At 43.3% G+C, this 13,597-nt stretch overlaps 1 protein-coding gene across 4 annotated transcripts in view; it reads left to right on the top strand.

Annotated features, from left to right (window-relative positions):
• The first annotated feature begins 10,108 nt into the window (after positions 1 to 10,108).
• The window catches only part of TRPM7 (transient receptor potential cation channel subfamily M member 7), a 63,888-nt gene continuing 60,399 nt past the window's right edge, over positions 10,109 to 13,597 (top strand). For 2 of the 4 annotated variants that reach the window (XM_072148303.1, XM_072148304.1), the window contains exon 1: positions 10,116 to 10,347. In XM_072148303.1, coding sequence (XP_072004404.1) covers positions 10,345 to 10,347 — 3 coding nt within the window. In that variant the 5' untranslated portion in view covers positions 10,116 to 10,344. Of the gene's footprint in view, positions 10,348 to 13,597 lie in introns of all 4 variants that reach the window. The other 2 variants (XM_072148306.1, XR_011855002.1) reach the window with 2 other exon arrangements.

Here is a 13,597-nt window from a genome sequence, read left to right on the forward strand (position 1 = left end):
TTCCAAAGAGTGTTAATTTTCGGGCACGCCCAGCTAAGGTATACCTGCATCCAAATTCCTGCAGCGTGACTGTCCTATTCGTGAACATTTTCTCGTCAGGTCCAGTCCTAGTGAATTAAATTACATAGAAAACGGACTGCACTCAGTTAAAGTTGTTTTTGCATCTGTTGCTAGGAAATATCTTGGACCAGAGGCCTTTATTTTAGCCAATTACATCATTGATTAGCCTTCTTTCATTTTTGCAAACAACAGATGGCATATGGATGACACATGGAAGGTGTTTCTGGCCATACGAGTAAGATATTGATTACATATGGAACGCAAATACTGACACTTTATGTCCTGTATAAAAAAAAAAGTGTTCAAATGCGCAGAATCATAATGGTGCTTTTTTCAGTGTTTTTTTTTTTTTTTTTTTTTTTTTATAACTGAAGCCCTCATTTAGGCTTATGGACCTTTACAGATTTGTTTTCTCTTTTTGGCTTCAGTGATTTCTTACTAAACTTAACTTTATTTTTCAATGAGCTTTTTTCACGCTTTTTTTCTATGGTTCAGTAAAGCTTTTTCTATTTTGTTCATTGACAACATTGGATCAGTGAGGAAAAAAAACATTGAATATTGTGAAAAAAGCACATAGGAAAGAATTTTTCATTAAGGCATCAGTGAAACATCACTGACGTCAGGAAAAGAAAATCTGTAAGGCCCCTTTCACACTTGCATCTTTCATGAGCGTGTTCTGCACATGCTTTTGATGCGCAGAACTTGCATTGCACTCTGGCCCATTGTAATCAATGGGTATTTCAGACTTGCTTTTTCTGTGCGTGAAAAGCACATCGGAATTGCATTGAAATTACCAAAAAAATGTGTGTGAAAAACAGACACTGAACAAACTCTAACTGAAAACTGATTGAACTCAGTTTTTCACTGACCAAAACCCTGATCAGACTCTGACGTGATCTGCAACGCAAGTGTGAAAGGGTCCTTAGTGTCCAAAATGTGAAAGAGCCCTGGTTTATCATGCTTGATTTTGATGGCAGGTTTCCTTTAAAATGATTTTATTAACAAGAGTCATTAATGACAACCTGACTTCATGATGCAACCACTTTAACCCCTTCAGGACCATGCCATTTTAAATTTTTGCAGTCTGATTTTACTTACTGCTTTTCAACATTCCGCAATATAACTTTTTTTATTTTTCGATTTACAAGACTGTACGAGGGCTTTTTATCTGCAGGGCTAATTGTATTTCCTAGTTGCACCATAGTAGCACAATAGGACAATTATAGTTCGTCACATATCCAATAAGGATGTATGAAGAGGGCTCATTTGCCATTTTGCAACACATAAAAATTTGCATAAAAATGGTAGCAATGACTACGTCAGCTCGTCATGCAATATGTGCTATAGAGATTCCTACACCAAAGTGTGAAATATTGTACTTGTTTAAAATGTATCAAAGCATAATTACTGGTAAACCTCTGTGATTTTAATGACAAAAGAATAAAGGGGAATTTTCATTTGGAGTTGTAAGTTGTAAATACAGAGCCCACATGAAAATGGCACAATCTATGTCTAAGGGGGCAGCAATGACAGGCAGCGAAAGTAGCAACATATAACAATTTGTTTTTATCCCTGAACAACCCCTTTAAAGAAGATCTTTCAACATCTTCACCAACCTCAAGTCTTTAAAATGTTTACTATGCAGTGTTTTACTGATTCTGGCACAGCTAGAATTATTCCTCTAGTCTCACATGAGTGGTGCCAGGATGGTGGTTCAGTTCAAGACCATGATTAAGAGCATCTGAACACGCTCGAAACGCGTAGGTTGGAACTTGTAGTCTGCAGTATGGACGCAGTGCTTTGGACTATGTGATTTTGTATGCTACACTTTGGAGTCAATAAAAATTTGGAGGATTTCCAATCATATGCGCTGGATCGCTTCTTTTTGGATTGTATCAGTCCAAGACCTTACAGTAGAAAGCATGGCACAGCACAGCTGATATTGGTTTGGATCTTTACTAACAAGTATGATCATGTAGTTGCATTGAGTAGGTCATTTATTTGTAAGGTTATATAGGTACATTATTTATTAAAGATGTATACACTCACCGGCCACTTTATTAGGTACACCTGTCCAACTGCTCGTTAACACTTAATTTCTAATCAGCCAATCACATGGCGGCAACTCAGTGCATTTAGGCACGTAGACATGGTCAAGACAATCTCCTGCAGTTCAAACCGAGCATCAGTATGGGGAAGAAAGGTGATTTGAGTGCCTTTGAATGTGGCATGGTTGTTGGTGCCAGAAGGGCTGGTCTGAGTATTTCAGAAACTGCTGATCTACTGGGATTTTCACGCACAACCATCTCTAGGGTTTACAGAGAATGGTCCGAAAAAGAAAAAACATCCAGTGAGCGGCAGTTCTGTGGGCGAAAATGCCTTGTTGATGCCAGAGGTCAGAGGAGAATGGACAGGTTCGAGCTGATAGAAAGGCAACAGTGACTCAAATCGCCACCCGTTACAACCAAGGTAGGCAGAAGAGCATCTCTGAATGCAAAGTACGTCGAACTTTGAGGCAGATGGGCTACAGCAGCAGAAGACCACACCGGGTGCCACTCCTTTCAGCTAAGAACAGGAAACTGAGGCTACAATTTGCACAAGCTCATCGAAATTGGACAGTAGAAGATTGGAAAAACGGTGCCTGGTCTGATGAGTCTCGATTTCTTCTGTAACATTCGGATGGTAGGGTCAGAATTTGGGGTCAACAACATGAAAGCATGGATTCATTCTGCCTTGTATCAACGGTTCAGGCTGGTGGTGGTGTCATGGTGTGGGGAATATTTTCTTGGCACTCTTTGGGCCCCTTGGTACCAATTGAGCATCGTTGCAATGCCACAGCCTACCTGAGTATTGTTGCTGACCATGTCCATCCCTTTATGACCACAATGTACCCAACATCTGATGGCTACTTTCAGCAGGATAATGCGCCATGTCATAAAGCTGGAATCATCTCAGACTGGTTTCTTGAACATGACAATGAGTTAACTGTACTCAAATGGCCTCCACAGTCACCAGATCTCAATCCAATAGAGCATCTTTGGGATGTGGTGGAACGGGAGATTCGCATCATGGATGTGCAGCCGACAAATCTGCGGCTACTGTGTGATGCCATCATGTCAATATGGACCAAAATCTCTGAGGAATGCTTCCATCACCTTGTTGAATCTATGCCACGAAGAATTGAGGCAGTTCTGAAGGCAAAAGGGGGTCCAACCCGTTACTAGCATGGTGTACCTAATAAAGTGGCCGGTGAGTGTATAATGGTATATATAATTGTAAGTCCCAGATCATGTATGATCTTGTTGGCAGCGGCTTTGTCGGCAGCATTTTAAGGGTAAACACCTGCGGCGTTTACCAGCACTAATTGTGGGTATTTTACCAGTGGGTGTTCAGGTACCCAAGTCGGACTTTTGTTCAAGGTTCAGCCGGACTCAGTGAACCCGAATCTGAATGTGTCCTCTTATTAATAGCTTCAGTCCATGTTCTTCTTTATGGCTATAAATAACGGAAGAATATCAGAATGATGTCCCATACATGTAACACTATTGATAATCAATGATAATCAATTTCGCTCACGTTCTGCAGGGCCGGGAGGAAAGGTAGGTGATCTAGTGAGGCTTCCCTCTGGTTCCATGGATTCAAAATACTCAGACTAGGTAAGTGGTGGCAAACTCGCCATATGACGTCCCTGCGGGCTAAGGCCCTGTCTAAAGCAGATAAGCCGCCCTGGCAAGGGCGGACCCACTATCAGGAACCTAACTGAGTTACCCTTATAAGATGATAGGGAAACTTACTTCGACTGGCAGCTGCTGGATGGTGAAGCTGACAGGTAACCAGAATACAGGTATAGGTCAGTATAGGTTCACACTGTTACACAGAAACCGACACAAGACTGAGACAGGAAAGTGGGGTCACACAAGGAGATAAACGATACTGAGGGACAAACAACAGATACAGACAGACAAGCAGAGTCAAACAAACCAGGTCAAAACCAAGATGGCTAATCATATAGCAAACAGAATGGTCAGTAGGCAAAGCAGAAGTCAATACACAGAATAGCAAGAAACGCAATGGCAAGAGCACTAGATACACACACTGCAATAACCAGGACCCATAATATAAGGGCAGAATATAAGGCAGTAATGGACACTACCTCCAGCACTGACTGGCTCAGCCAGGGACGTACCTTGAGGGGCTGCAGAGGTTGCGATCGCACCCGGGCCCAAGAGGTTTAGGGGGCCCTTATGGTGTCACTTTCCCATATGAGAAGACTATTACTATAAACCATATATTATAGTCTGGGCCCTGGCACAGACTTTGCAATGGGGCCCATGAGCTTCTAGTTACGCCACTGGGCTCACCTATCCATCACTCAACCTGCAGCTTCATACAAAACGAGTTCAAAGACACACCCAGCTTTCCCAAGATCAGAAATGGAGCTGTCAATCACAGGCAGCTCTTGTTGTGGTTTTCCAGCAAGAAACCTGAAACCAGATCCCATCAGAACAATTTGCAAGTTCTGACAATGTGTTTTGAGAGTTTTATTAAAGTGCTCCACTAAGCCATCTGTCTGAGTATGATGCACAAAGGTCTGTATGTGGGCAATTTTAAACCGCTTGCACCACTCTTCATCTCCTTTTATATAAAAGGTGTGCCCTTGTCAGTCAGTATTTCTTTCGGAATGCCTGTTCCAGAAAACATATAAAACAATTCAAGGGCAATACTCTTTGATACAGTTTTATGCAATAGAACCACCTCCGGATAGCAAGTAGTATAATCTAAGATCACCAGGATATATTGGTAACCTCTAGCTGACTTCACTATTGGACTCACCAAATCCATAGTCCATAATTCAACAGGACATGTACCTGACTTGTAGGACAGGAGGCACAGCAGTCCTTCATTTCCCTTTACATGCCTGACCACTAAAACCTTTGGAGAGCCTCCCCTGTGTTTTCTCAGTTCACAAGTACCATATGGAAGTATGGCTTACATACAAGAAGCTGCGCCGCAATTTCACCATGACTTTTTGTAACACAATAGAAGAGGTCATTATTTATGGCAAAATGTAGAAATTGGTGAACAGGAAGTGGGGAAAGGCTATCGTATTCCTCTCTAGCTAGGACCTGTAAAGGGAAAGTGTCACGTTTATCAAGCATTTCTGTGGTGGGAGGGGTGCTCACACTTTGTTTAGCGGTCTTATCATTTCCCCAGAATTCCCAGAAATGATGTTATGCATGAGGTTTTTCACAACACTCACATCATTAGAGACCATTCCCACAGGAGTCTTTAACATTGGCCATGAGGTAGTTCTTGTATACACTCACTTATATACACTCAGCTATCAAGCTGGCATGAACCAAAGTCACCCGACTACTGGAATCAAGCAAAGCCTGGTAACGGATAGTCACCCTAATATTACAGACCTGAGGCTCAGTATTTAGTTCCGGTGCTGCAGCACATACAGGCTCATGGCATCTCCAGCAGAGAGTCCCTTTTTGGGCTAGTGGACTGCTTGGTAGACACCGCTTAACCTCTTCTCCCTTCATCTGTTCGATTTTCCCTGCCTTCAATAAATGGAACAGTCTGGAACAGGAGGAAGAGCTCTGAAGAACCGGTCTAGGACCACCTTCTCCACAATCTGTGCAGGGGTACAGGAGTCTGGTTTAAGCCATTTCTTTATCAGGTGTGTAAGGTCGTAAATCTTCGACTCGGCAGGCTAGCCCATAGAGAAACTCCAAGATCGGACTCTCCACACATGGACAGCAATGGTTACCCCCAGCTGACCAAGGATTTCCGCTTTCATCTTGACATACTCTCTAACATATTGCTGGTAGAGGTCATACTATGCTTTCTAGGGTTCACCTGTCAGATAAAGTGCGATGACATGTGCCCAGTTCAGCAGTTCTCGTTCCACCTCCCTTTCGAACACAGTGAGGTGGACATTCACAATCTCTTAATAAGCAGTTGTCGTGTTGCTCCCCCTTGCAACCACTGAATGCCCGCATCCTCCACCTTGTGCCAGTTTTCTGTCTGACTTTTCACGTTTTTTTCTAGTGCAAACTGCTTGCACGGGGATTTAAGAAGTGTCTGAGACACTTTTTGTGACCATTTTGTGGTGCATCTGCACTAGACATCATGCAACACAAATTAGGGGGCATTCTGGAGCTCATTCCGACCGTGCAAAGTCAGACATAAGTGTGTTGCAAGCCCTATGTTAAAGGTGCACCACAAAAAAGTTGAGGGCCAGTCCAGGGGGCACCATATGAATCTGGTGCATCCTGCATTATACACAGGCAAACCGCATTTAGTGCAGTTTGCACTACTCTACTTTTAGTAAATGTGCCCTAATGTGCTTAGATTATGAGGGTACAGGTTTATCTACATTTTTTTTGTTTTTTACTGAAAAACAATTTATTTTACTGAAAAACATTTATTTTACTGAAATTCTGCACTGATTTTACAAACAATATATTTTTTTAATGTTTACACAAATAACATATTAAATCACATTATAACAATGTTTACATTGTATACAAAACACAATATACCAAATGTTTATCCACAAAGACATAAATATGTCTATTCCTCGTATATATAAGCTTAAGAAGGAATTTCATACCATTGAAGAAAGAAAATAAATAAAAAAATAAAAATATATATATATAACAGTTATACCAGAAGAGGCTTATCTGAACATTAGCTTCTGAACATTATACTAGTATCTGACGCATAGAAAAAGAGAGATAAGACAGATGAGAGATGATGAGATCCATGGGATGGATATAAAACACAGTGACATTCTCAGCTCTGCTCCCTCACCTAATCAATAAAACACACAGTCAGCTCTGCTATATGCCTCTTTTCTGGACAAAGACCATATATTGCCTTTAGCTAGTTAAGTATACTATAAGCATGTTAATTATTTCTGTACTGTAATCTCAGAGCAGAGCATATGGTGTTTAGGCTGGAAGTCACTTTCTATTCTTTTGAATTTAGATCTCAATGAACTGTGATATACCTATGTATTATTCTTGTACTGCCATATCATTGTGAATGTGTACATTATCTTGTTTCCTATCACTTTTTGTTCTAGTCAGTCCTCCTTATGGCCCTTTACTGTTCCTGGGTAGGTGGTAAACTTCTTTTTATTCTCCTTATCTCATGCTTTAACGCTTCGGCCCTTTGCACTTTGAGTGCTCAACCGGGATGTACCTATGCATAGCATACCATGTAAATCCAGCAAAAGCGCATGTCCTATGTTTTCCGGTTCAACCACATAGCTCTGTCCCAGTACAGTCGGCAATATGGCCATTCAAATGATGGTAAATGTAGCCTTGTGCTACCCGTAATAAAAGGGACTTAGACTGGGCAAACACCATACACAGACGCACAAGGCCAGGACCCACAAGTGACCTTTGGTGGTGGCTTATCTCCTCTAAAAAAATGATAGGGAATTTCAAATCAACATGGTAAACCTCCTCTCTCTGTTTATATCTGTCATCAGTGGAAATTTGGGATGCCGCCATGCACACTAAGTAACTATGTGGTTGTACCAAAGCCATTGGGTCTGCCTGACTTACATCTAATAAACACTCTGCCTTCTTGTAGAAAGAGTTATAACAGGGAAGCAGAGTAAGGGTTACACCTCCTATAATAAAAAGAAGACTCTGATAAGGAGACATCTGCTTCAGACACTAGGAAAGAGAGAAGAAGCTAAAAGAAGAACAAATCCTGGCAGAGATCACCATCATCCTGGCTAGATTTATCATTAGGCAGGGTTTGTGCACCAATTTGCAGAGGATCTTGGGAGCTCTTTTGCACCTTACATTTACCATAGTGGCTTAGACATGTTTAATAAATGTGGCATATAAAGTGTCATGGTCTGCATGATGATTGATGATTTTGGTCTGAAAGGTGTGAATGATTTTTCATTGAACCATTGTAATGTTGTAGGTTATATACTGAATACAATATATAGGTATGGGGAATAATTAAGTTAAGTATAATATTATGGCCTTCTAAAACCATTCCAATTTCTCATGTGACCCCCCATGGAAAAATTAAATGCCCACCCCTGGACTAGATAGTCTTATGCTGCGAAAGTTTCCTATACAGTAGTGTGATTATGGATGCTAAATCTGGCATTTACTCCGCACCTCTGTTAGGTGGTTTATTTTACACCAGAAAACTATCACAAAATTATTTCGGGTTAGCTTTAATTTTGGCCCCACGGACATTTTTTTGTGTGATGGCATGTCCCCTCTGTCAAGCTTGTCATAGGAGTGCCTGAAAATTTTCTAAAACCCTTTAAGGGGTATTCCCACAAAGACACACTGCACACTGCAGTGCTCTCTTCCTCTTGCCCCTCCCTCTGCATTACAAGACCAGCTCAGACACAGGCACTTCCTGCCAGCAAGCTGAATTATACAGAGTTTACTCTAGAAACTACAGACAAGATAAGATCTTTATCCAGGGGAGGGAGTAATAGCAGAGCCAATTCACTAAAATCGTGCACCCGATACGGCATTCACCTTCTTCTTCCTCGTGTATGTAAGTGCATTGTCTTGCGACGCAATTTGAATATTAAATCCCGCGCTCAGTCCGCGCCCACCCCCCAATTTGTTGCATGAAAGCCAGCGCATCTGCGCCACAGTCCGATCGTGTGCGACACAATCCCAGCGCAACCTCTGTTAAATACCTGGCAGAGCTGCATAAATCCCGAAACTGGAAAACAGTTCGACGAAAGTGCGATCTGCGACCCTTAATTAATAAGCCCCATTCTGTCATATATCCATCTCATGACCCATTGGACTACATTTACTAAATATAGTGCAAAGTGCATCAAATTCATGATTTCTGGTGCACATTCTTCATGAATCCGGCGCCCCCTGCACTACTCCGACAGAATGCACCACTATTTTTTGGTGCATCTCTAACATGGGGCGTGCAACACACGGTCCGACTGAGCAACAGAGCGCCCATTTCAGTGCGGCTAAGACACAAATGTGTCTCGAACACTTCTTAAATACATGTGCAAGCAGTTTGCACTGAAAAGTACATGCAAAGTCAGTCAGAAAACTGGTGTGGGGCCCTTAGTAAATGTGAGCTCACTTGTCTTATATCCATCTCATGTTCAGAAGCTAAATAAAAGTGTAGATAAGCCTGTTCCCTGATAATCTAAGCACATTGTCAGCACACAGCATCTCATATCACTAGAGGGATCATCCTTGCCAGCTCTGGCGCTTCCTTTGCCTCGTGTTGCTGGCCGTCAGTGCCACGCTTCTGGTTGGCACGGCTATCAATCTTCTAAGACGTGCGGTAGCGGACAGAAACACACAGGGGAACAGCACTGACAGGCGGTGGCGCAGGACAGAGAGTATGATGGAAGAGGTAAAGATGAGGGTTTTTCATTATTTTTATGATGTAATATTACTTCCCGGTAGCTTTATCCCTTCTCTCAGCTGCTCTCACCTGAGGTCACTGACTGCTTCTATTTTCAATATTATTTCCAGAATTTGGAACAGACGATGGTGGAGCCAAGAATGACCCCTGAGGCTCCACCTACTCACCAACAAAGCTCCACCCAGTTTTCAAATAGGGTTGAAACAGGGATAATTATAGTACAAAGAGTTTATAACGCCCTGTATAGCATAGCATGGGTGCCCCCCCTGTCTCTGAGTGCCTGCGGTACTGATGCTGTCCCAACCTTTCTGAATGAAGTTGGTGTCCTCCTGAGCAAAGAAGCTCAACTTGCATCAAAACAGATACACCCCTGCCGGTGACATCACGAAGTACTTTACATGACACCCCTGATTAGACAGATGTCTCCCCTCAGGGGGCAGAGTGGGTATATTACGCCATCCTCATCACTTCTATCCTTCCTTCCTTCTTTTCTATTCTGACTGTTGCATATGAATCCCCCGCGCACTCTTCGCCACGCCCACCAGCACATCAGCTCCTCCCCAGGAGGCGGGGCGACATTCCACACCGCTCGCTTTTGCCTTACCTTGTGACCTCCCCTCAGCACGCTGCGCGCTCCTGCCACGCCTGACGTCACGCGGACACGTGACTGACAGCCGAGAGCTCGCAGTCCTCCTCCTACGCCGTCAGTCCGGAGTGGTGGCTCCATTATGAAAGACTCATCCTTCGCTGGGTCCGGAGCGGAGACGGCTGCTGGGCGCACTCTTCGATCGGCGACGGGATCCTTCCCCACACGAGACATCTCCGATAGATGGCTGAACGTCCCGGAGGAGCCCTGCCTGACACTGCACAGTGAGGAGAATGGTAGGCGGCTGTGTGCAGGCCCCGGCCGGCGTGACACCGGGCTACAGTGCGGGGCAAGGGAGGAGGAGGAGGGCCGTGTGACCGCACAGTGGAAACCGCAGGGGAACTGTCCTCTGCCTCCGTGCACACTGCGCTGCGGTATATAGCCGGGGAGTGCTCGGGACACGTGCACACTGCGCGGCTGCATAGTGATCACCGGACACTATATTGTTCCCCAGCTTCTCCCTGATCTCCTGCTATTGCTGTGTCCCTGTAGCTGATCATGAAGGGCAGTGCTCGTACATGACCAGACTTTACTTAAAGGGGAGCTCTACCAGCACCTACCTTATGCCCTGCCATAATGTCTGGCAGGGCCTGTCACCTCCCTGATCTATACCTAATAGTTACATTCATCTGCAGAGCATCTTCTATATTCTGTGTTGTGCTGCTTCTGTTATTTTTTTGTATGATAAAATAGACAGCTGATTGTTACCATATGGAGTGTCCAATACTGACACCCATGCTGTGTGTCCACAAGTACCCAGGAGGAATAACGGAGGGATGAGCCAGAGCAGAGATGAAAGTGTTTGTACTTGGATATGTCAGGAGAGGTGACCACTCCTCTGTCAGTCATTGTATCTGTACATTGTAGAGGAGGCGCTCTGACATCTCGGGAACCCCAACAACAAAGGTGGAGAATGTCTGATGTCCTTGTAGAGGATCCCTTTAATAGGCACCTTCCATAAAGTGGTGGCTCCAATTGTGTTTATTCATTTACTATGAAACCTAAGTAATTCGCTCCTTGCTGTGCCCACTGGTAATCCTTGATGAGATCAATACATTTGGCATGGTGGCACAGATGGTACTGTGCACTCTGCTCTATATATTACTGCTGTGGTTGGTGTACTGGGAATAGAATAAGGCTGGATATGGTTGTCCATACAAGACTTGTTCTGCTCTGTTATGTAGTTACTATATTTGGGTGTAAGTGTCCTTCAGTCATAGGCTTACATGATCAGGTTCATGTATGGTGATATAACATGTATGTGATACCGCTCCAGAGGATTATATTGTTAGTTGTTCCTTACAAGACAGTGACTTCAGATCCATTCCCTGGCACCTTGGATTTCATGAAACTTTCAATGTTGTCCTCTCCTGACTTGCAGCCCGTCTTCAGAAGGCCACCATTCCTTCTGGTCACTCCACCATTCTCAGTCTTATCATATATAAAGATTATTAATATTATCCTATGCAGAGATAATTTATCAAATTGGAATACCCATTTAAAGTTCAGTTTTGGAGACAAGATTCTATGAGCTGCCTAAATTATCACAGGTTAGTTGTTTAGCGCTCATTATACAGCCATCGGTAACGTTTTTAGGCGTTCTATAAGACCTTAAATGATGGTTGTTCGGGGTTATAGAAGTCTAGAGACAGAACCTGTTGGAGAATGCCTCATTGAACAGTGATATCTAAGTGAATGACTTACTACAGACATCATAAAGGTTGTTTAGATTTTGCTTCTCTGGAACAGCAGCTCTTCCTACTTGTGTTACAGGTGTAGACTGGAGTCTTGAAAGTGATACCCATTTGTATCCTGAATCAGTTTGTGAATGCATGTCCTAAGGGCTTGTTGATTTGGTATAGTGATAAGCAAAGAAGGTAGTGCTTACAGGGCAGAGTAACCATAGAATATGGTGTACAGGCATGGCAGGCTTAGGCCTGTTGCTCACAAGTAAGTTATGTCAAAGGAACTTGCTTTTGCAGGATTTTATGGACAGAATTTATAATCTCTGAGCCCAACTAAGCGTGTCTATTCAGTTCTGTCTGGGAAATCCAGTAAGGGCAGAGAGCGAGTTTCTCTGACTCGTTGGCCAGTGATACCCCACTGTCTATATAGCAAAGTAGACAAATTCTACTGAGTCACAGTAAAAGCCACCCCATTTCTGTCATATTTGGAAACATGCTAGAGGTGTTGCTTTGGCCCTTTAGTGACTGTCATGTATAGTAGTTGAATACTCGGTATCACGCCACAGCCTGTCACTAGTGCAGAGGCCTGGCTGCTTTGAAGCTGATGTTATATATAGAAGGCATGTTGGTCCATACAGGGTAGGGGGTGAGCTGTGTACAAGAAGGGGCATGTTTGAATGTAGCAGGTCATTCCTGAGATCCCCTTGTGAATGGCAGTAGCTGTAATCTCTGCCTGGGACTTCCCTTCCTGCAAGATATGATTTATATGCTTACACTGGTTAACCTGAGCTCACAAAGAACATAAAGTACTACGCTGCATCCTAAAGTCCACGAGGCACATGTGCTCCCGGATGGCTTCCTGTAAGTTGTGTTGTAACCTCACACAGAGGTCTTATCTGCTGCGGCCAGTTCTATCTGCCTGAGAGCCGCAAAGGGTTAAGACATGCCACTTCACCTTTTGGGGTTGATGTTTTCCTTGGCAACTATAAAGTACCTGTGCTTAGAGCAGACTTTGCGGATTAGACCTGACAAGTGCTTTATTGTCCTGTAAGTCTTTGCTGCGCGATGCAAGGGCTCTTCTTTCTGCAGAGGCCGGGGACACAGCGTAACATTAATACCACGACTTATGTCACTTATTTGCATTTAGATGAAATGCCCTCTGCTTGTCATTTGGGAGGTTTCGGGTGGATTTCAGGTTGTCGTGGACTTATCCAGACGTGTGTCTTGCACTTGTTTGCCATGACAATGATATTTGGATGCAGCTTTTTCTACTTTATGCGGTTTGTCACACAAATTCCACTAATCCTCTACCTTGTGGGCAGGATACAAGTATCATATCAGTGATGACCAGAAGGGAGGTCTGGAATCTCTTTGTGGTGCATATGGGTGTCCACTCCATTAGTTTCTATGGGGTTATCATATTTTTTGGCCTCTTAATAGAAGTGAAGGGAGAGCTTCATGCTCTGTTTATTGTTGGTGATCGGAGCAGTAAGGCTAAGTTCACACTTGCTTTCGGCAGGTACTGTAATACAAATGGTCCAGTTTGTCCCCTGGTCTATGTCAGGTTATTCTTCTGTTGTGTTTTTATTCCCTTAGTGTGTCATGAGTTGTCTATGCTATACAACCTAGTCAGGTGCTTTTTTTAGAAAATGTACTTGTATATTTATTGTTTGGGTATATTGGCAAGAGATTCTTTTCTTGGTGATCATATTTGTTTAATTGGACTGATTTAGATAGAAAATCCCCCATAAGTTCAGCCTTTACCTCTTCATGAACTTGCTGTGTGTAATAAAATCACAGT

The sequence above is a fragment of the Engystomops pustulosus genome, chromosome 4, assembly GCF_040894005.1.
Source record: "Engystomops pustulosus chromosome 4, aEngPut4.maternal, whole genome shotgun sequence".
In the NCBI taxonomy this organism is placed as follows: Eukaryota; Metazoa; Chordata; class Amphibia; order Anura; family Leptodactylidae; genus Engystomops; species Engystomops pustulosus.